Below are 23,508 nucleotides of genomic sequence, written 5' to 3'. Positions count from 1 at the left end.
ATCCATCCATCCATCCATCCATCCATCCATCCATCCATCCATCCATCCATCCATCCAGTCACTTGGGCCAGCTCCTGTGGAGGAATCCCAAGGGCTTCCAAGACCAGCAGAGAAACATAGTCGCTCCAGCGTGTCCTGGGTCTCCCTCTGGGTCTCCTCCTGGTGGGATGTGAGACACCTCCCCAGAGAAGTGTCCAGGAGGCATCCTAACCAGATGCCCGAGCCACCTCAGCTGACTTGACATGGAGAAACAGCGGCTCTACTCGGAGTCCTACCCAGAAGACTGAGCTCCCAGACACGCTAGGGAGAAAACTCGATCACTTGTATCTGGGATCTCGTTCTTTCGGTCATGGCCCGAAGCTTATGACCATTGATAAGAGTAGGAACATAGAACAACCATTAAATCCAGAGCTTTGCCTTTTGGCTCAGCTCTCTCTTCAGCACAACAGACTGATACAGTGTGGAGAAGTAATTGGTTACTATAATTAGTTAAATTTTTTAAGTAACCCCAGTCGGCCTCAGCAGATGGCCATTCACACTGAGCCTGGTTCTGCTGGAGGTTTCTTCCTGTTAAAAGGGAGTTCTTCCTCTCCACTGTCGCTACAAGCATGCTTAGTGTGAGGGATTGCTGAAGAGTCAATGAGTCGATGCAATCAAATGGTTTTCCTTAGATAGAAAACTTTGAATCAATCTGACCCTATGATCTGGATGAGCTGTAAAGTGCCTTGAGATGACATGTGTTGTGAATTTCGCGCTATATAAATAAACTGAATTGAATTGAATTGAACTGAACTTTGATCTTTATAGAGTTTGCATTTGTGTCACAATCTTTCCATTTTCAGATAAAGAATGGAATTCCAATAAAGTAAAAAAAAAAACAATCCACTGGACTTTGTTTTCCAAGTTTGAAGACGTTTCGCTTCCCATCCAGGAAGCTTTTTCAATTAAAAATGTCAGAATTAACGTTGAGTTCCAGGCTTTATAGAGCGGCCCAAACAAAGCCTTGTTTTGGCTTAGAAAACATGCAAATTGAACCGGAAGAACAGGCCCACCCCTTAGGGATAGGGAGTCGTTGAGGTCTTTGTTAGCCTGCATTACCCGATACTGGTCTATATCTCTGAAAGTGGGGAGTCATAGGGTCATTGTTGGCCTGGCTGAGTAGTCTTGGTCCCCTGCATGGCCATGAGGATTATGATAGCAGGAAGGAATCAGCTCTATTGCTGCATTCTAGGTTTTTTAGTGCATTCTTTCCCAGCATAAAAGAATGGAACAAAGCTAAGTTCAACCTTGATGTCGTCTTAGAACCTGATCTGTTTCAAACCTCTATCTCCAGCCTGTCTGCTGTGCTCTTTGTTCTTCATGTGCGTTTGTTCTCCAGCAAACCTCTGAGACATTTACAGAACAGCTGGTTCCCTTTCTACAGCGGCAGGACAAGTTTATCTCTATAGAATTTCAGTAGCAGGACAATGTGCTGCACATAAGAAAAAGAAAAGTAGGCAACACAAATAGATAATAAACGTGACACATTAAAATAAGACACATATATAAAGAGTAGATAAAATCATTAATACAAAAATAAAAAAGATAGAATGATTAATGAAAATGAAAGGAAAGTTGGACTGGAACAAACAGACTAAACAATTCATTGCAATTGACTTTTTAGGGGTATGAAGACTAAAGGTTGCTTGATACAACTGCAGAGCACACTTTTTTCAATTTTGATTTGATAATTATTTTTAATATTGTTATTTATTTGTCTGCCGTCCTTAAAATGATGAACTGACAAGTTAAAATGTAGAGTCCAGCTGTCTTCATAAAGTTCTCTGTAATTGCAACATGAAGGGGGAGAAATAAATGAAAGTAATTTGTAGCACCAAAACACCTGAAAGTTTGTTCCTATAGACATGTTTAGTCTTCCTTATGCTCTATGTACAGGTCCTTAAGATCCCGACCTAACACAGCCTGTTATTGTCCAGTCATTGTTCCAGACAAATCTGTACCACATGGTTGTGCCATGTCAGGCACAGCTGCAGGCACACTGTCCCATTGCACACCAGTTGCAAAGACTTCCACAGTCTGCATGTGGGGAAAAAAGAAACCGCATTTCTGCAGAAAGTTCAACCAAATATTTAGAAAAATGAACAGATGTGACCATATTTACCTCCTCAGTGTTCTGTTCCCCATGATGTATCACTGGATTGTTTTTTTCCCTGTCAGACAGCTTTTGGTGCTCCAGACTCTTACATCACCCAGAACATTGCCAGGCTACGTTAAATAGGGCTGAATGAGGAGAGGTTTTTATTCATACAGTGAAACGTCTGTCTCACAAACCAACTGTGTGACACCCAAGCCTCTGCTGGTACCATCCCCGGTCTGGGCCCCTGGTTTGTGTCCTGTCCCCTTCTCCCACATTTCCCTGCGGTTCCAGGCCAGACGTGACGTTGTTTTGACAGAGATCCGTGTCGTTTTTGGCTGCTAATTCCTGTTGACGCGCGGTTCACTGATGCCTGGTGCAGAGGTGTCCACCACAACTCAGACAGCATCATTCCCACTTTTCAATCTCAGCTCTGGACTGCTGCTCCTGTATTGATGGGAAAACTTGTTTTTAAATCAAATCTTCAAAAGTCCTCTAAAGGACTAATGAAAGCCATTAATGATAGGAAAATGGGTGTGAAGACTAATAAATGTTAGATTTTATTTGTGTTTTTTCCCCTCTGGCTCATTTTCACACCGCCTGCCAAGCCCCACATTCCCTTCCAGCCATCACTCTGATCTCTGCTTAGTTCTTCTGACAGACAAATAAAATTAGAAAGCTGAAGCATCCGAACCATCCAGCCGTACAGCTAACTGAGCAACTCTGGCTCATCTTGTCTGAGAGCAGCGTCCACTGTGAAACAGACAGAAGCGCTGTGGCTGTAGAAATGAGATTTCTTTTCTGAAGACAGCAAACATTTCACCTGAGAATCAGAAAGCAGGAAAGATCATTTCCTGAGTGGACGGCCTCAGGGTTTCAGTAAATCCTATTTTCAAGTAAGGAAATGAAAGGATACTTCAAGCATTTATTTTTTATTATCTCCTGCATCATGAGTTCTCTGAGTATAGCTTACCCAAAAACATAGTTACCTTTTGATTACAGTGTTTTATTTGAAAAAAATATATATTGTAGAAGAACACCACATGCATTTATTCCTGCATCTCATGTTAAAGAATCCTTCAAAAATTCCTGCATCCAGATAATGATCTAAATCATCACCAACATGACCCAACACAGAAGAAGGACTTCCTCGGGACAAGACTCAGCAGTGCATCTACACCTTGGACATGGACAAAGGACATTCTTTTGAGGACCAGAATGTTCACATTTTGGACAAAGAAGACATGTGGATTAAGAAGGACCTGAATGAAGCCATCTATGTTAAGAGAGAAAGACCAACCGTAAACAGAGGGGGTGAACTTAGATTTCAGCTTTCAAAAATTGAGTTGATTCCTCCCCGGTATCATCACAACCCCCAACCCTTATAGGGGAACAGAACACCTCACCTGTTTCAGCCAGGCCAACAATTCCCTTTAACAACCCCCATTTCAGAGACATTGACAGGTATGGGGTATCCGAACCTAACAAAGAACTAAAATGACCCTACGTATTTCTAAGGGGCGGACCCGTTCATCTGGTTCAATTTGGATGTTTTCTAAGCAAAAACAAGGCTTTGTTTTCGGTTCACTCTATAAAGCCTCGAACTCAACACTATTTCTGACATTTTGAATTGATAAAGCTTCCTGGATGGGAAGCAAAACCTATTCAAACTTGGAAACAAAGTGCAGTGGATTGTTGTTTTTTTTTTACTTTTGTTGGAATGACTTTGACCTGGATGACTGAGAATCTTCACCAGCACTTACCTCTTAGGGGATCTAGCTAAAATTAATTGAACTAATTGATAGCAGCCGTTATGAAACAAACACTAATTTGTGCATACAATACAAAAAAATAAAATAATTTATAGGTCCTTAGACAAACGTTTTTTTTTTTTGTTTTTTTTTTTAAAAGCAGGCATTGCATGTCCGTTTGATGAGGATCTTATGAAAGACTGATCAGAATTTTCTTCCCCGATAATTAAATATTTATAGGGAGAGGATTCTACAACTCAGTTGACAGGATATGAGATCTATTTGTTTTTGGTTTGTTTAATAGGAACAACATGCACAAAATTTTACTTTTATATGTTTATTTTCGTATTAGGTACATGAAGAACTACTGAAATTATTTTCAGATTGAACTTAAATAGATTCATTAATTCTGCGAGGGGAAGAGGAATTACTTTAGGGTTAGGGTTCAGTGATAACAACCTACCGAGTCTACTGGTACAATCTGAGGGCATTCTATGGGACTGATAGCTGCTAATAACAGCCATTTATGTGGATGATAACATCTGAAGCACGGCTGGCTGCAAACAGCCACTTAGTATTTACTGTGTAAAAGAAGACTGAATCAAACTGAGGAGGAACCCCATGAGATGATGCACAGGTTTTATCTATTAGAACAATGTTTTTAAATTTTATCTTCACCTGCTGCCAGATGATTTCACCTGATTAGATACATTGATCCATTATATTTCAAGAAATAAACCTGTAATGTTATCGTGGTCACAATAGGCTTTTGCAAGTATTTTGGAATGTATTCACTGTACTGAATATGTATTCCTGATATAAAAAAAATCCCTTGTAAAAATGACTGTTTCAAACAAAATGACATTCTTCACATCTAGAATGAGACATTCTGGATGTCTAGAAATGAATTTTAGATCTCCATACTCCTTTTGTTTCGAGTCAGCATTCATATTATTTTGATCATAAAAGCATTTTTTAGTCAAGCTCATAAATGTTAATGGCCACTTATAATGTGTAAACATTTCTAGATATATAAAACTGAATTCTTACTAGTATTAATTTGATTTATTTTTTACACTCTGAAGTTCAGTTTCTGCTGCAAAAATGTAATTTAGAAAAGACATTATTACAGTTCAGTGTAGGAGTGTGATTTGATCAGAAAGAATCCTATTTTAGTGATCTACAAATGGAACAACAGAGAGGAGAGTGCTTTTAATAAATGTAAAAACAGCCTGAATAAAGAGACTTCATACAAACCAACACTTTAACTCGAGCAGCATTTCTTCTTCGCCAACTTCTTGTCCTTTGCAGCTTTAGCGCTTTTTTCTCTGTCTTTTAAACAATTTCTCCTTTTTTTTCATTTCTGCATTAAAATCTCTATTTCTGGTGGGATAAAAAAGACACTCCCGGTTGCCTGTTGTCATGGCGTCTCATGGCTTTTCATACTTGTCACAAAGGTGTTAAACTCTGAGTGGACCTACTTAGGGTAGATTGAACTAATTCATAGTAGTCGTTGTGAAAATGAAAACCCAGAGTTCCTGACTTTAGGCTAGATCTATTTAGAGATGCAGATTTGAATCCGTGTTTTCTAAACCTGCTTCGTGAAATGGAACCCTGAGGAGTAGAAAGAACATGAGATAGAAGCATTAATATGGACAATCTGTGCAAAAAAGAAAGGTGTGTATGTAGGTGTGTGTCGGTGTGCAAAACAGCTTTCTTCTTATGATTGCTTCATTTTTCTTTGCTAAACATCAGCAAACTGTTGATCCTAACCCTAGTGCTACAGACATAATATGTTTTACCAATATTTCATAAGTGTGCTGCTTTTCAAATTGATTGTCCTTTTTTCATTTTTGTTTTGTTTACAGCAGTCAAAAATGGTATCATCACAGAAGATGTCCAAACCATTGCGGATCAGATGCAGCTGCCTGCGCAGACCCCCTTACCAGATGATCTCATATCCGGACCTGAAGACGGAACCGAGGCCGTCTTAATGGCCATGGAGGCCCAGGAGGATCTTGGCTCTGGGGAAGATCTCTTAGAAGCTCCGGACCCACAACCAGAACCAGCATCTAGTGAGGAGCTGGCCCCACAGCCTGCATCCTCTGCAGCTGTAGAAGATTCTGCTGAGCCAGAAGTCGCTTCCCCAGTATTTGAGGTCGAACACACAGAGGAGGAGACGCTGCCTGTAGAATCTCTTCCAGCAGAAGCCCCTCTTGAGGTCAAAGCACCTGAAGCCACAGAGGAGACCCCTGATGCTAAATCTGTTGAAGCTGTGCAGACAGAGGTTCTGGTTTCAGCTGAGGAGGTTGCAGAAGCAGCAGTAGAGGAGCCAGCTTTGACCCCTAAGGATGTGGAAGAAGCTGAAGCTGAAGCATCATCCAAAATACTGACAGAAGGTGTAGAACTTGTAAACGATGAAGCCCCAAATGGCAATACCACAGCAGAGACTGCCTCAGAGGATACAGGAACAGAAGAAGCTTCAACACCAACCCCAGTTTCAGCACTGGCTGAACCCTCAGGGCCTGCAGACACACCTGAGCCGCTGATAGACACAGCCCTCGCTGCAGCCAGTATTCCAGAGATGACTCCATTAACTCCCACTACAGCAGTTGCTCCAGCTGAGCATAATTCTGCCACTGAGGAGGAAACGCAGGTTGCTTCCTTAGCAGAGGTGCCGGGTCCTGCAGAGGTCACAGCGGCCCCCAATCCAGCCCAGACCCCTGAAGCTCCACCAGAGACCGGAGTCACAGCAGAGGTTCCTGTGGTGAACCCCATCACCGCTAAATCTGAAGCCGCTTCAGATCCAGAACCTGCTGCTGAACCAGTTCCTGAACCTCCACCGGATGGTACAAAATGCTAACACCTTAGCAACACTTGTGCTTTTGAGATTTATTTAAGGTTTATTTCTTTATTAAAAAGAAAAAAGAATATATCTTTTATGATGGCATTTCAATACAGGTAATCAACCATCTAAAGCTGACAGATGATAGGATTTGAGCAGCTGTGGTTTAATTTCCTCCACAGAAAATGAATTGATGCATGAAGACAAAACTGATAAAGTTCATGATGGATGCTTCTGTTTAAGACAATGATTAATGCAAAGTAGAAATGACAAAACTGCCATCAGGAAGTCAAAGTGATTGAGGAGACAGTTTATAGGCGGAGGACGTTTGTTAAAGTGTTTTGCACAGATCGTGTGCAAACATGCAGAAACCTTTTAAAGGAGAGGCAACAGGTGAGGAGAGAGTAAAGCTGACATCCAGAAAAGCAATAAATCTTCCTTTACATGGATGATGAGTTCAGTTGTTTGACAGATGCAGCTTTCTATGCATCCTGCACATGCAGCTAACAACCCTTATTCCTTAGTGAGCCACTTAGATGCTTCTATACAGGAAGGCCTGAATGGGATATTGTTGGACCTTAATGCCGAAGCAGTGACATGAGCAGAGGCATGAATGCACATCTTCTGCATGTTGATGTTACAGCATGAACATGTTGTCAAGCACAACAGCTCCAGTCAGGCAACCTCTCTCATTGTGTTCCATTGTGGACTGCCAACAGACTCATCATGGCCCGTTGCTTCTAATTAAATACGACAATGCCGATAGTCTTTAGAGCGGTTTGGTGGAAAACTACACTAAGATAAGGGCTAATTTGAAATATACAAGCAAGATTTCTTTAATATGTCTAAACACATCCTTTATTGTAGGATAAAGAGTTTTTATTTAAAAAAAGGATTAGCAATGGTTCTTCAACTTTTCTGGGAGGCCCTCTTATGATTTAGAAGCAAGTTTTTTGTGTCTCCGCACTGACCAAACGTTTGGACAATTGGAAAAAGAAAAGCCAACTGCAGTAAACCATCCTAAAAAAATACAATCCTTTTTAAATCACAAAACTACTAAACTGTAATTATTTTAAGCAGTATTACAGAATTCAATATTGACATAAATACATATTTTTTCTTCATATAATTTCCTCTCAGTGTTGGTCATTTCAATACTGAGCTCCCAAAGGGGGCACCCCCCCCCCCCTTAGGAACCAGTGTTGTTACCCGTTTCACTGCAAAATATATCCATCTAACAAAGTCTTAAAATCTTAGATCCAGTATAAAAGTAATTTTAATTTTGTTTTGAGATTTATTTAGGAAGCAAGCAGGGATGGAGGTCCTCCAGACCGTTTTCTCACAGTCTTGGAATGTGATGCCTTGGGCTAGGTTTTTCCTTTTAGATGAACTGAGCTAGATTACATGAAGCAAACATCTGCAATCCAGTAGAGGAAAAACAGGAGCTGCCCAGTGGTGCAGTGGATCAATTTCAATCAATCTTATTTCTGTTTTCTAAACACTGAATAATGAGAGTAATACAAAAAAAGGTTTTACTTTCCTCAAAACAAAAAGGTAACATGTGCTAAGATTACGGTGCCTTTAAACAAATGGTGAAAGCTTAGTTTGATTGTTTTTTGTATTTGTAGGCATCTGATTGGTTAGTTGAGTAAAATGGCAGCATGCCTCAAACAAACTGCTGCCTGGTGTGACGTAAAGTCAGCAAAATCTACCAAGACATCAAGTAGAGAACCGTAGACTTGAAGGCACATGGAAAAATAAATAAACTGGGAAACATTTTGCCAGGTTATTGTTCAGGGGGGAAATCAAAACAGGACTCTCAGAGGAAGACGTCATAACTAGAAAAGCATCAAATATCCTGTGCCCTGAGGAAAAAATGATTTTGCAAGATTTTCTACACTGCTACATTTGGAATGAGGAAATTAATTGATGTCAGATAAGGGGAGAAAAACTATAGTTTTTCTGTGCTTTTTGGAGAGAAACACTCCTTATTACAGCGTTAATACTGGGCTTAAGAGGGAAAAAGGGTTTATTACATAAATTTTACAAGACTTTTTTTAAGGGGTATGATGGTAGTTTATATATGTGTTGGAATGAAGCTGAGATGTTGATATGGGGGACCGTCAGCTGCCTAGTTTTCCACAGGCGCGGGGCCGACACCTCTTATTATGATAGTAAAGTCAAGTCAAAGAAACTCAAAGCAGTTTGAATTATACACTGCAAAAATTTAAATCTAAATAAGTATTTTTTTCTTGCATTAAGTGCATTTTTTCATGAATTGAGGCGGTAAGTTAGATACTTTGCTAATGGAACAAGACCATTTACATTTAAAATAAGAATAAATAATTGCCTTGTCTTATTTCAAGTGCATATTATCTACTTATCTCAAAATACTAATTCACTTGGCAAATCATCTTATTTACCTACTCAAATGAATGGTAAATACACTTAATTTAAGACATTTTTGCTAATTTCTAGGTCGTTTTTACAGTTTCATGACATTCCTGTGTTTGTCTGTCTGCAGAGACGTCTATAACTGAGGCCTCTAAGGAAACAGAGGCTGAAATAACCAAAAAGCAGGACTAAAATGGTAAGAGCAGAGTTTCCTACTTAGAACAAACACCTGATACCCATTTATAGATTTAAAGGCTTTATTTTGGCACTGAAATGTTATTTGCAAAGTAAGAAATTGTATATTGTACGTGTAAATAAGAAGTGTAGAGATGCAAAAACTAAAAATTGTTCCATTACTGTTTCAGTTTTTTGTCTTTCACAGAACAGATTCACCAAAAAGAAAAAAAAAAACATCAAGGGGAGCTGTGAAGAAGCTGTGAAAACCTAACTCCCATTTTTATCTCATCAACATTAAAATAATAGCCTTAATAAGTTTTCATTCAGAATGGATCAGGGTTTCTTATCATTTTTTACATACATGTAAACCTTTGCTGCAGAGAAAAATAGTTTTTCTACTGGAAAGCACAAGTGCCTAAAGCCACACATGTTGGCTTATACACCAAAAATGCAACAAGGACACTTTGATGGCGATATGAGGCTGCAATACTGTGAACTGTTGTTTAACAAGGGTAATTACTCTGGGCTGGGGGTATTTAAAACCTATGAAGGGTGAATCCAGTAAATCCTTCTTTTTTTCTGGAGAAAACAAGCCAAATTTGACTGTGAATAATATAATGCGTAATGAGGAAACCTAACGGGAGGGACGGGTTATCGTTGTCTCACCATTATCAGTGATAAGGATCAGGTGTATCCTTTGTGTAATCAGATTTTACACAAAAAGGATCAGTTATTCCTTCTGCAGCAAATGATTTTAACATTTTTCATGCTAAGTTCAAAATGTTGTTCTTTTTAGTTTAACGCAAATATAACATGGTAAAAAATTGACATCCATTTATGGCTATTTTTCTTAAATTAAAAGATTTTTTTCTTTTGATTTGAACAGGTAGATCAATTTGCCAATGGAATAAGATAATTGATATTTAAATAAGACAAAAATAACTTCAATATCTTATTTCAGGTGCACGATATCCAATGATCTTACTTGAAGGACAAAAAACTACTAATTACATCAACAGATCGTTTTTTTTTATTTGCTAAAATGAAGGATAAAAACTTTTAGTTTTAAATTGTTATGCTTCAAAAACTGATCTAAAATATGCAAAAAATGATGGACTTGAGATAAGATAAAAGAGTTGCTTTTTCTTACTTTAAACGTAAATCCTTTTATTCCACGGGCAAAGTGTTTCACTTACCTGCTCCAATCAAGAAAAATTATATTTATTTCAAGCCAATTTGATTTAGTTAGAATTAAGTTTACAGTGTAGAGCCTGCATTTGGCTGGTTATGAGAGCTGCAATAATTAGCTGCACTCTATGCTCCTAAAACATCTTCTTTATGAGAGGTAGTAGTCTTTAGGTTTTCATACCTGCTGTTATTTGGGGATCAGTAGTACTTTAAACAGCCAAATGTGTGTTTATTGTAATAAAGTGTGGGAGCAGCAGGGTTAAGGAAGGCTAATGTGACTTTCTTCCCTTTTTTCCCATTAGAGGAAATTTATGTCACTCTCCTGCAACAATAAAATGTATGAAACATTGTGAAATATAATGTTGGCAGTTTGGAAAATGTTTGTTTAAAAACATATATAAACTGTCGCTCAGTGAATCGACCCATTCCTGCTCACAACCAGCTTAACTGTACTTTGACATAACAAATGTGAAGAGATTTAGCATTTGTAGGCTAATATTTAATATTCTATTGGAAAAAACAAAAAAAACAAATCCATCAAAAATATCTTTACATATTGCAAAGGTGGGCTGCTCAGGTTCTGGGTTCGATTCCTGGCCCAGGGTCTTTCTGCATGGAATTTGTATGTTCTCCCTGAGCATGTGTGGGTTCTCTCCAGGTACTCTGGCTTCCTCCCACAGTCCAAAAACATGAATGTTTGGTTAATTGGCTTCTCTAGATTCTCCTATGTGTGAGTGTGTGAATGGTTGTATGTCCTGTTTGTCTCTGTGTTGCCCTGCGATGGACTGGCGACCTGTACAGGGTGTATCCCGCCTCTTGCCCATTGACAGCTGGAGATAGGCACCAGCACCCCTCGCGACCCCAATTGGGACAAGCGTGTCAGATAATGGACATTGCAAAGGTGTATTGATAGTAATGGTATGTTATGTTTAACATTTCAGCTACTTGTGCAAAAAAATATCTAAAAGTAAGTAAAAACCTACTAAAATCAGTGCACTGAACTTAATTGGCAGGTAAATAGGAAGATCTGATAATAGAATGAGGATTTTTGCTCTCAAAATAATTAATTTAGAAATTCTGTACTTGAAATTAGATAATTTCTTTTTTTTTTTTTTACATATTAAACTTGATCTCCTTATTTCCCTGGCAAATTATCTATCCGCTCAACACTGAAAAATATATATTTAGTTAAAAAAAAATTGACTTATGTTATATTTTAATTTATACACTTTTGGAGCACATGGGTTATTTAAGGTCAAAGAAATAAAAAATGGATGATCATGACAACAGCGGAGAACATTTTTCATCTACAGGTTGAGGACCCCTGCTGTAATGTTGCAACGTTTTATAAGGACATCTAGTTCCTCTACAGAGGTTGGATTTGAATGAATCCTCTTCACCTTTGCAGCAAACACTGTGGGACACTGAAGACCTGTGGTTTCAGGTTTCACCTCAGCAACCTATTTGGCTTTTATTTTGAAAATGTAAAGCACAGGAAATGACTCTACTGGGATGAATTTATGTTTGTTTTCTTATTGTTTTCCTTTCTCTTGAATCAAACGCTTCATTTGTCTAGGATTCTGCTAACTTGTTAGTGTACAGAATAAACTGTCTCTAACTAAAAAGTGTTTTTATTGTGTTTTTCAAAGCAGATACTGCAGCCAACCACTATTAATAATAAAAAATGCATATTATATTTCACTGTATATTCATATACAAATATATAGATACCGGTATATACAAATAAGAATGAATTAATAAATTCATCATACTATATTCATTTTTAAATCCTTTTAATAGTTAAAATTGCATTTAATTCATAATTTCCAATCATTTAACATGATATAGAATTAAGAATTGTGTATTTATAAGTTAATGGTATATTTAAATATTTTTTTTTTTATTAAAATAGTTACTAATAGTTAAGTACAATATGAACATATATCATGAAACATTTTGACCCCTCCTTATATACTTCACTATTGCAATGGTTGCCAAAATCTTGTTGGAATTCCCTTATTAATGTTTTGCGACCTCTCCAGGGATCCTGACCCACACTTTGGGAAGCCCTCTATTAGAACAGTATAAGTGAGGCCATGATTTTTAAGGGAGAAGAAAGGGATACCCATGGTTAACTTTGGCGGAGCTGAAGAAGAAGAAGGAATAACTTATCCTGGTTCAGATTAAACCAACATGCACACTTTGCAGAAACAGGTTAATTTATTCTCCAGATTCATATATTCTTGCAGCTTGATGCATATTCTGAGCACAACCTTTTTCTTGCACATTGCCCCCAAAAATATGAGTAAGATATCTATGAAGATTTGCTGGGATCTCTTAGTTATTTTGTCCCCATCAGAATAAAATTAGTGAGAGTAAATTAACTAATTTCTCTATTCTTGCTGAGTTTTTATTCCCCTTAACTAAAACTGAACAACAATGACAAAAAACAACAACAAAAAAAAACATCAAAAAAACATCAAAAAATAAGATGAAACTTTTTCTTGCACATTGCCCCAAAAAATATGAGTTAGATATCTTTGAAGATTTGCTGGGATCTCTTAGTTCTTTTGTCCCCATCAGAATAAAGTTAGTGAGAGTAAATGAACTAATTTCTCTATTCTTGCTGAGTTTTTATTCCCCTTAACTAAAACTGAACAACAATGACAAAAAAAAACAAAAAAAAAAAACATTAAAAATAAAAAAAACATCAAAAATCTTTCTTTATGAAAGAAAAAAAATCAAAAACATACAGATCCCTTTAATATTTGACTAAAATCTTTATTTGCAAATGATGACGATATCTTAGACCAGGGGTCTGTAACCTGCAGCCCTGGGGCCACAAGTGGTCTCTGAACTCCCTTTTTAATAGGGGCTACGAATGATAAAGAACCAAATAATTGCTTTGAATATAGTGTAGTTTGTTCAGTTTTAAGTCCGACTTTTTTTTTTTTAATCGTTTCATCTTATTTTTATTATAATCACATTTTATTCATTAATATCATTATCTTTAATAATTTTCTCTGCCTCTATGCCACCTCAATCTAATTACTTTTATTTTTTTATCCCAATTTTTTTTCGCAGTTTGAATTGTCTCTCCACTGAAATGTGCTATATAATGCAAAACTGATTAAATATAAGTAAAAAACAAACAAGTTCAATAGGTTAAATAAGTTCATTTGCCCTTAATTTGAGCAGGCAAACATGATGGTCTGTCAGTGCATTGAAGAGTTTTTATCCACTACAATAAGACAATTAGATGATATACACTTAAAATAAGATGATGAAGATGTTATTATAATTTTACTTAAAATCAAGCTGTTTTACTTACCTGCCCCAAAACAAGGAAAATCCTATTTCAAGAAAAGTTGACTTCTATATAATTTCTTAATGTACAAATAAACTTGCTTTAATAACAAATTCCAGTCTTAAAAGCTTAAGAAAGACACAGGAAGACATTAAAAGAACCAGTGTTCTTGGTTTCAGATCTATCTTTCTTTTCTTTAGGTTGGAAATGATGCCTTTATATAATTTTCCACAAACAATATCCATGGCAACAAGAAACCTGCAACATATTTCCTGCAGCAGATATTTGACAAAAACAATGCAATGTGTTAAATGTAAAGTTCCTGTCATAATTGCGGCTCCAAAAGATTTTTATTGAGTCAGATGAGAAAAATGTCTCTGGATTTCAAAAAGTTCCAGACGCAAGTCCTAAACCCATGCAGTGTGTAAGGCAGTCTGTTCAGCTAATGATAATGGGTCATAATATAAACAGATTCCCCTGACAAAGAATAAAACCAGCACTTATGCTACAACAATGAAAAATAAATCTAACTATAAAATATCCAGGAAAAAAGAATTCTGACGTTGAAAAGTGGAAACCGTTTATTGCTGAGTTACATCATCACTACTGAACGAGGATACCCATAATGCCTTTGGGAATAACTGGTGACAACAGCTGATGGTGAAATTTAAGCCACACTAACAACGTTAGATGCTTAACAACTATTGTTAGTTGAAAGACGAGCTGCAGGAATCGAAGATGCATTGTCGTCCCTAAACACGTCTCATCAATGTTAATGAGGGGAAAGTGCTTCAAGCTCAGCCGATTGTTGACCGACATCATAAAAACAGTAATAAATCTCTTATTGGCCATTTATTAGGCTGAGGTCCAGCCCCCTCAACATTCATTGGAACAGCTACGCTGTAAAAAACACTAAAATATCACTAGAACATCGTCACACCAATTATTAAAGCAAAGACACACATTTAAAAGAGTATATGGAAGGAATTTTGTTCCATTATGGTGACAAGTAGAGAACATGTTTTACAGATTAAAATGTTATTGAAATAAAAAAGGCATTTCAGAAAAGAAACATTGTAATACATTTTATTTAAACAACTGTTGAGAGAAACTCTGCTGTTTTCTAAGATGTTTTTATTTCATTTTACTTTGTTTTTCAGATTTAGGTTTCACATTTTTGAATTATTTTACAGATTCTTTTTTTTTTTTCAATTTTTCTTTTTTCATTTTCATGTTTTCACATTTTAGTTCCTCAGAATGAGTCTAAAGAATTGCAGACTTTTGAAACTGCGTTTTATAGATCACATTCCATCACTCCAATGCAAATGCTCTTAACCAATAAAAATGTTGTTGCCATCGTCCACAGACCAATAGGAGCGTTTCTTTGCTCTTCATTCCAGAGGAAAGCCCGCCACTAGAAGTGAAGAGGATGTGTGTTCAGAGAGCGCAGTCTGAAAAGAACAAAATTTATAAAAAAAAAAAAAAAAATTTGAAATACAAAATTCTAAATAAAATCTGTAAGAAAAGTTGTTTGAATAAAATTTATTTGAAATGACAAAATTTGCAAAAATAAAAAAAATCTGAGAAGACAGCAAAATTGCTCAAAATCTATTTTTTTCAAAGCAAGTACTGCAGCCGTACATGTGCATGCATATTTAAATAAAACCATGAGTCATCTGTGAAGGAACAGTGATGTTGCAGCTCTTTGAACAAGTATTCATACCCTTTAGTCATTTTTAAATTCTGTGATGTTACAACCAAATATTTTCATTTTATGCATTAGGCCAGGATTTACCAAACCCCAACAATAATAACATAAATTACTACTACTAATAAAAAAATAACTTAAAAAAAAATATATATATATATATTCCTTTCACTGTATATTTATATAAAATATATAAATATACTTATGTACCAATAAGAATTAAGTAATATATTTATCATACTATATTCATTATTAAATCCATTTATTGGTTAAAATGACATTTCATTCATGATTTATAATAATTTAACATGATATTGAATTATAAATTGTGTATTTATAACTTATTGGTATTTTTACAGAATTCTTAAAAGTAAAATAGATCAAATTTACCCTCTAATGTATGATATGAACATATATCATGATACATTTTGACTCCTCCATATACCTCATCTCATCGATTCCCTTCTTGGAATCCCCTAATTAGTGTTTTGCGACCTCCCCAGGGGTCCTGACCCACACTTTGGGAAGCCCTCTATCAAAACAGTATAAAAGAACTGCATACTTTTCAAACTGTGTTTTATAGATCACATTTCCATCACTCCAGGTCCAATACAAATGCTCTTAACCAATAAAAATGTTGTTGCTATTGTCCAGCAGACCAATAGAAACATGTCTTTGCTCTTCATTTCAGAGGAAAGCCCGCCCCTTAGAAGTGAAGAGGATGTGGGTTCAGAGAGCGCAGTTTGAAAAGAATAAAACGTATAAAAAAAAAAATCAGAAAAGAAAAAATACTAAATAACATCTGTAAAAAAGTTGCTTAAACAAATTTCATTTAAAAATAAATTTGAAAAATAAAAAATATGTGAAGACAGCAAAATTACTCTAAAAATCTTTTCTTTTCTTTCTTATTTAAATAAAACGTTTTCCAAAGTTTCATTGGAAGATTGTATTTTTTATTTCTATTTTCATTTACAAAACATGTTCTTTGCTTAATACAATATTGGAACAAGTAAAATAAAATCAAGAAATATACCAAACAGTTGTTATAATAACAGTTAATCTTGCAACCAGGCATGCTGAGAAGGATGGTTAGTGAACTACAAAATATCCAAACATCAGGCTAGCTAATTTTCTCATTGGAAAACTAAGCTACTAAATAAAAAGATTCATTTATTTCACTGATTTCTACCAATCTATACAGGGGGAATCAATAAATGTTGAGGATGCTCTTTTGCTGCCTTGTTGTTAAGAAGCATCGCTCAGAGGGCCCAAAACTGCAACTGCTTCAATCTCCACCAGTCCACCCTGGAGGCACAAGGCAGAGTTGGTTTTCAGAGAGCCTTAAGCTTGGAATCAGCACAAATCAGCAGCAACGTTTGAAGAAATACTCACTCTGGGAAGAGCCGCTACCTGATAGGCAGCTCGGGCTGGGAAGTTGGCACTGAAAACTGCAGAAGGAGGCTCGGTTAGAACATATGCAGCGAATACCTTACTTTAATGGAGGTATACTACTTACACCAAGGTTAATGAGTTAATGATGAAAGCTTGGTAAAAAGAGTAAAAAAACAACAACAAAAAGCAACAATGCTGCACCCATATCATCCGAGGTTTGATTCTGCATGGCTTTCATTTTTAAAGAAATCAGTTTCTGTTATGGACTAATATTAAAACTTTAAAAAACGGTTTTTCTGTTTCAGGTAAAGAAGCCAAAGTGACCTCCGTTCGCCCTGATAAGCTTCTATTTGCCATAAATCCACAACTGCTTATTTGAAGCTTGGATCCAAACATTTTCTGCTTAAATCCACTTTGTATTGTTAGTTTTAAGGTTACAATGATTGCCAGTTAAGATCATGGCGCATCATTCACAGTCTGTCTGTTTCAGGCTTATTAAATATGAAAGGATATTTTTAAATTTAATGAGTTGAACTTTTACTGTGAAATTGCAGAAACATAAATACCACATGAACGTGTTCACATTGGGTAAACAATTCAATCACAAAGAGTGTATCTGATTTAGGATTCTATTAGGGAGGAAACAATATCTTATATTTAAATTGATTATTTAAATAAGCATTAAATAATTTACTAATTGATTAATCATTTAAAGGAGAATAAAGACTAACGCATGCCTTTAGCTGAATAAGTAACGCACACAGAGCAGTAACCCAAAATAGTAAAACATAAAACATTTTACATTTAAGATGCAAAACCTCTTTCAGTGAATGTTTTCCGTCCAGAACTCGTTGAGCAGCTTAGTTTTAGCTTCACCTGGTTTACATTGTGTATAGAATCTTTTTTAAGGTTCCTTTTGCAAACCAATTACTAATCGATTAATAAAAAAAATTAGTCGCCAAATTATTTAACAAAACAAGTGTTAGTCTCAGCCCTAGATTTTATGTGATAAAGCACCAGTTATATGTGACGTAGGTAGAATAAAACAAGTTTTCTACATTTTTTACAACTAAAATTGTCAATTTCCCTAAAAACGTTAACTGATTGTAACAAGTTAAATTGCTGTAATCCCACTGGTGGGTTTCAAAGTGAGGGCCACTAGGGGAGCTTTTAGAGAACGAAAAGAAAAATTGGAGAGAAAAAAAAACAGTTATTTATTTAATTAGTATTTTAAAATATTGATATTTTACTGATATTGTGGAATAGAGGCAATAATAATAATAATATTTTGACATGACAAGCCCAGGGAAATACATGTTGAGGCTCTTTGGGCATCTAAATATGTGAAAAAGGACTGAAAATCCTTCTGCTCTTTAAAACATGTGTGAGTCTGGATTTTCAACTTTGAGCATCAGGAGAGCAGTTAGGGCTGATTGGAGCTATTCTGTGGGTGAACCGAGGCCTAATTAAGGCAGTAAAGCAACTAGACCCTTCTCTAGAAAATCGATAACATTCATGCAGATATGTGTTTGGAAAAAAAGGGTCATTTTGACCCCTGAAGAAACATGGGTGCTCTGCATTGCTTATTTTCCATGTATGTAAATAAAAAAACTTAATTTATTGTCTTTAATTTTGGCTGAGTGCCTCCTTTAACACCTTCGCTGTGTCCCCTCAGAGGTTTGTAGAAAACTACAAATAAAACTTTCTATGTTCTTCTTTTTCTTTATACTGTGTACTTTGACACACTATTTAGGACAGATCTGTGGAGTACAGGGATTAAAGCAAAAAAAATAAAAAATAAAATAAAATCCTAAGCCTGAACTTTTTCGATACAGGCAAGAAACTCATACGGCCAGAAGATGGCTAAAGTGCATCTATATCTACCAGTTGCATGAACCACATTTCTTTTGATATCCAGTTTTGCTGCTAAGCGTTCCTGGAGCACAGTGTGCAGAAGCAAGCGCCTGGTTCACCTAACTTCCATCTTGCCCTGTCTCCTCCAGCCATGCCCAGCACCATTTATTTTTGAGACCTTTATCTATGGTCGTGACATCTTCTCAGTTCATGAACTGCATTAGGCCCAATCCATGCAATTCTGTTCTCTCTATCCTTCTCTCCTTCTCTCCAAACACAAAGTTTAATTTATTTATTTTTTGACTTTTTACACGTCTCTCCGTTGAATGTAGCCATTAACGGCTCAAGGTGACTTTCTGTGTAGAACTTCAGCACTGAACCACAATCTATCCGGCCGACTTGATCAATAAACGAGAGGAGGAGGTAGACGCTTTTCTAAGACCCGCCCCCTTTTAATTCTGATTGGCTAATAGTGTTAGTTCCACAGTGCTCCTTTGCTACCATTGGCTGACAAATTCAAAAGGGATTTCGATTGTCTTCTTTAAATGTATTTACCAGCAATTTATATTAGTGATTTTTTTTTAACCACGGGCGATCGCTACGAGCCGGAAAGCCTGGGGCCAAAATACTTCAAATCCCTGGGAGTAACACATGGATCATGAGGCTTGAATAGAATATAAATGCACGCCATACTATTCAGTTTTATCTGTAAATAAAATATGCATTCCTTTCCTCTTCATTCATAATCATGCTATAGTCTAAATTAAAGTAGCACCCAATCCCAATGAAAGACGGTGCAGTTTGTGATTTTAATGTGAAAGTTTAAGATGTATAAATACTTCTGCAGTGTTTTCTTTAGCAGCCAAACCCTGTTATTTTCTTAAATGACAGTGAAATCTATAGGGGAGGCTTTATTATCATCTTTAGGCAGTGAAAGGCAACACATTATCTGGTATCTAGATGAAGCTTAATCCACTGACAGCAGCAGCTCATATTTCACTCAGCTAAGTGGGGAAACCTCAACAGCCTGTGTGCTCATCTCCTACCAAAGCTGCTCGGTTTTTCAGTGTTTTCAGGTTTTCCAAAGAAATATTTTACTATTTAGAATAGTCAGTGGAAAATTTAGCCATTCTCTTCATTCTCTTTTATTCTCTTTTAAGCATTTTATTTAATCAAAGGAGTAAAACCAAGGTGGCAAAGGGAGGATGTCGTGTTAAAAAACAAACAGGTTTTTAGGGTTATACTGACCCCTAGTGGTCATTTCCTTACATGATAAAAATAATGGCTGCTGAGTTTAAAGAGTCTAATCTTTCAATGAGATACTAAACTCTAATGATTTCTAGGGTTTCATACTTACACTGCTTGTAGACGTCATTGACATTTACAAAATCGTTCATGTCGGCTAACAGCACTGTGGTTTTCACAACTGCAGGAAAAGATGAAATAATAGAAGCAAAATACATAAAACAGCTTCAGAACAGGAAAAAAACCCAAATGCACCTTATTGAACAAAGGTTTCTCTCACCGTTCTTATAGCTGCAGCCAGCAGCTTTAAGAATTTCACCCATATTGACAAGAGCCTGAAAAAAACGATAATAGCACAAAGTTTACCCGGCTCTTCAGTTACTGAACCTTAACATGTCTTTAACAGGAGAGGCAGAACGATTGAGTGACTTATAGTAATGTTAAAAAGACATTAGTAAACTGTTAGGGTTTGGCGTTGTGATTCATTGAACTGAATGAATGCGGAGCTGCAGACATTTGGGGAGCAGCACCTGTCTGGTCTGTGCCTGAACGCCACCTTCCACCAGCTGTCCACTGGCAGGATCCATCCCCAGCTGCCCTGAGATGTACACAGTCCGATCCACCACCACCGCTTGGCTTGAACACAAACAACAAATAAGAGAATTTATCTGCAATGTTTTAAAAACATTGGGGAGCGCTGACCAGCTGTACCAAGAAGATCCCCATAATGTTTGACACTTTCAGCTTTAAATAATAGTTTTTCTTCATGCAGTTGATCAATGTTTTCCAACATCTTAGATTTCTGCAATGCTTCTTTAACTTAGACTTAAAAAAGAAGAGCTTTTCAACAGTGAATAAGCAGCTTAGCAGGGAAATGGATCTTTTTGCTTTATTGTAAGTATTGACACCCTGTCACACACTAAAAGCACAAACTAACAGTTTTATAATTGTAAATGATGTAACAGATCAACACAAAGTAAGAAATTCCAGTGGAATAGAAAATGGATGATACTCCTTTAGAGGACATGGGAGAGTCACGCAAAACGAAAATTAAACACTTCAAATTAAACGGTTAAATCATAGAATTAAAAATTGCGGTTTTCTTTTCCTCTTTTCATTTCCATATCTTTTATGAGGTTGCATTTTTTCCCCTCTGCATTCATTAAACTATCCCTGGGAATTATCTAAACACATTTCCTTTTTCTTTAACCTTTTTAGTTATCCTTATTAATAATCTGTTTATAAACTATTAATAAGCTTTTAGTAAACTGTTTATAACTGTTATCAATCTATTAATAAGCTGTTAATAAACTGTTCGCAAACGTTATTATGCTGTAAAAAGGTTATTACTAAACTGGTAATAAGTTATTATTAAACTATTAATAAGCTGTAACTAAACTGTTAATAAACTGTAAATAAATGGTTATTAAGCTGTTTTTGGGTCAGTAAAGTATTAAATGTAGAGGATAACGTAAAATGAACTTGCAACTGTAATAGACATTTGAAAATGCAAGGTGACAAAGAAAATATTAATGGATTTACCTCTTTAATTATGTGATGAGGTATTCTAATCAGATTTATGGATTGTGCTTTTTAAATCTACATTTAGAAAATGACCAGAAAAATTATATATATTTTTTAAATTGCAGTATTTAATATTGGAAAAAAAAATCTTCATTGATAATTTTATTCAAACTGTGCAATGACAAGAGACTTTTCAAATTGGATTTGTAAGTCCATGATTTAGATGTTTAATTTTAAATGTTTTTTTTTTCTTTTTGAGTACCTCTCCATTCTCTGCATTTTTATCCAGACTAAAATTGCAAACCACACTGCATTGCCATAAAAGTTTTAAGGAAACGTTACATATCCTAACAAAGTATTTAAAACACCATCCTGGGAACAGAATTAGTTAATGGTTAATCCTTCCAACAGTCCTTTGGGTCTAAAGAGCAAAATCTAAAAAAGTACACAAAAAGGCTGTGCAACGTTGCCCTGTTAGTATGGAATATTACACTTATATAGCATGTTATTGCAATCTAATGTATCTCTAAAAAGAAAATAAAAAAAGAAATAGCTAGTTTACCTAGCTAATTTGTGAGTTATCCTTGTAAATGTGTTTTGTGGAATTATTCATTTGTGATTGGTAGCTATTTGCAAATTTAGATCTTGTGATTTGATTTTTTTTTTTTACATCTCTGGTTCCTGTTTTTTTTATTTTTATTTTTTTATTTATGTTTTGCATTTGTAAATTGTTGTTGTATTTCTGCAAAGCTGAAACATTCTTATTTAGCAATCAGCACTTTTGAAGTTGTATTCACGGATGAAGATCTGATGTCACATGTATCTATGAGTTATCAAAGAATAAGCACTAATCCTGAATTTATTTACATATATTTATTTACATATCCAGACAGTCTCACAGTACTACCATATGCGTGGCTCCTGCCATGTGGCCTGTTGTACAGCAGCTTTAAACCGGGTTGTCAGACTCCTCACCTGTATGGGCCAATCGCAGCCGGAGCTTTAGCCGTGCTGATGATCCTCCTGATCAGTGCTGCCATTTCCCCTCACAGTATTCACACTGCCAAAAAGAGTGAAACAGTGAGTAAACAGTCAGAAAAGAACCGAGAGGCGCCTAGTTGTCGCGAGAGCGTCTCACCTTCTTCACCGTAAACCACCTTCTATATGCGCACCATAAACGTACAAACCCATATAGGTTTTAGCTTATATAGGTGGGTTTACACTCATGAATAATTATTTAAATAATAATAATAATTTAATAATAATTCAAACACATTTTAACTGTTTGTACATATTATAGATGGTCTGGGTACGAAGATTTTAATTGTTTGTCCCATTCACTACATTTCCCATGAGTCATTAAAAAACCCGGAAGTGAAGGTGGAAAAACAGCTAGCATGAGGACTGCTCACATGGTAGCTAACAGCAAGAGGAGAGCAGCCAAAATAATTGTGTGGCAAGACCTTAACAGCCTGAAAGGTAATAGTGGTTGTTTAATTTTGGGGAGAATTATTTAAAACTCTGTTCTGAACAGAAATGCTAACTTTCTCCGAGGTAAATGGAGCTAACTGGCTAAACAGGGAGTCCTGTTGGTGGGGTTTGAGCTATGCTTCTTTTTCCCCTTTAGAAAATGTCTTCAGCTAAAGCTAAGATGCGTGAGAAGAAGATGAGGAACCAGCCTGCCAGTGTGCAGTATCCATCCTGCTCTCAGGTGGAGAATGGAGGAAGAGGAGAAGATCATCATGTCAGCGGTATGCCTTCATCTCTGATTCAGGCTGGTAGTTATTTCTCACAGAGAAGCAAAATAAACACAATCACCAGGATAAATTTGATCATTTGTGTACATCAGTGGGACCAATTACAAATCATCAACCAGTAAAGGTCCAGAGACATTTTTAATTATAATCTCTTACTTTAAACAGAATTTAACACTGAAATAAAATGAGGTGTTTATGCATCCATGTTGTTCTGGCTTAAACATGTATATAA

At 36.2% G+C, this 23,508-nt stretch overlaps 3 protein-coding genes across 4 annotated transcripts in view; 2 read left to right on the top strand and 1 right to left on the bottom strand.

Annotated features, from left to right (window-relative positions):
* Positions 1 to 11,190, top strand: part of LOC107090123 (calphotin-like) — a 16,108-nt gene extending 4,918 nt beyond the window's left edge. The window contains exons 2-4 of one of the 2 annotated variants that reach the window (XM_015383323.1): positions 5,754 to 6,734; positions 9,255 to 9,320; positions 9,507 to 11,190. In XM_015383323.1, the coding sequence (XP_015238809.1) occupies positions 5,754 to 6,734; positions 9,255 to 9,316 (1,043 nt within the window). In that variant the 3' untranslated portion in view covers positions 9,317 to 9,320; positions 9,507 to 11,190. Of the gene's footprint in view, positions 1 to 5,753; positions 6,735 to 9,254; positions 9,321 to 9,489 lie in introns of both variants that reach the window. The other variant, XM_015383322.1, reaches the window with a different exon arrangement.
* A 5,254-nt stretch (positions 11,191 to 16,444) lies between these two features.
* hrsp12 (heat-responsive protein 12) lies at positions 16,445 to 22,671 on the bottom strand. Its single transcript, XM_015383321.1, has 6 exons — positions 22,495 to 22,671; positions 20,526 to 20,631; positions 20,276 to 20,330; positions 20,108 to 20,176; positions 16,897 to 16,952; positions 16,445 to 16,809 (listed from the first exon to the last, which is right to left on the bottom strand). The coding sequence occupies exons 1-6, from the start codon at positions 22,557 to 22,559 to the stop codon at positions 16,750 to 16,752; spliced, it is 411 nt and encodes a 136-aa protein (XP_015238807.1). The 5' UTR covers positions 22,560 to 22,671; the 3' UTR covers positions 16,445 to 16,749.
* Positions 22,672 to 22,880: 209 nt separating this feature from the next.
* pop1 (POP1 homolog, ribonuclease P/MRP subunit) overlaps positions 22,881 to 23,508 on the top strand; it is a 15,591-nt gene continuing 14,963 nt past the window's right edge. Inside the window, exons 1-2 of the mRNA XM_015383314.1 lie at positions 22,881 to 22,998; positions 23,147 to 23,270. Of these exons, the coding sequence (XP_015238800.1) occupies positions 23,150 to 23,270 (121 nt within the window). The 5' untranslated portion in view covers positions 22,881 to 22,998; positions 23,147 to 23,149. The remainder of the gene's footprint in view (positions 22,999 to 23,146; positions 23,271 to 23,508) is intronic.

This window comes from Cyprinodon variegatus, unplaced genomic scaffold (assembly GCF_000732505.1).
Source record: "Cyprinodon variegatus isolate N-32 unplaced genomic scaffold, C_variegatus-1.0 Scaffold282, whole genome shotgun sequence".
Classification (NCBI taxonomy): Eukaryota; Metazoa; Chordata; class Actinopteri; order Cyprinodontiformes; family Cyprinodontidae; genus Cyprinodon; species Cyprinodon variegatus.
The sequence above is the reverse complement of the archived record's forward strand: the minus strand, read 5'-3'. Positions and strand labels throughout refer to the sequence as shown.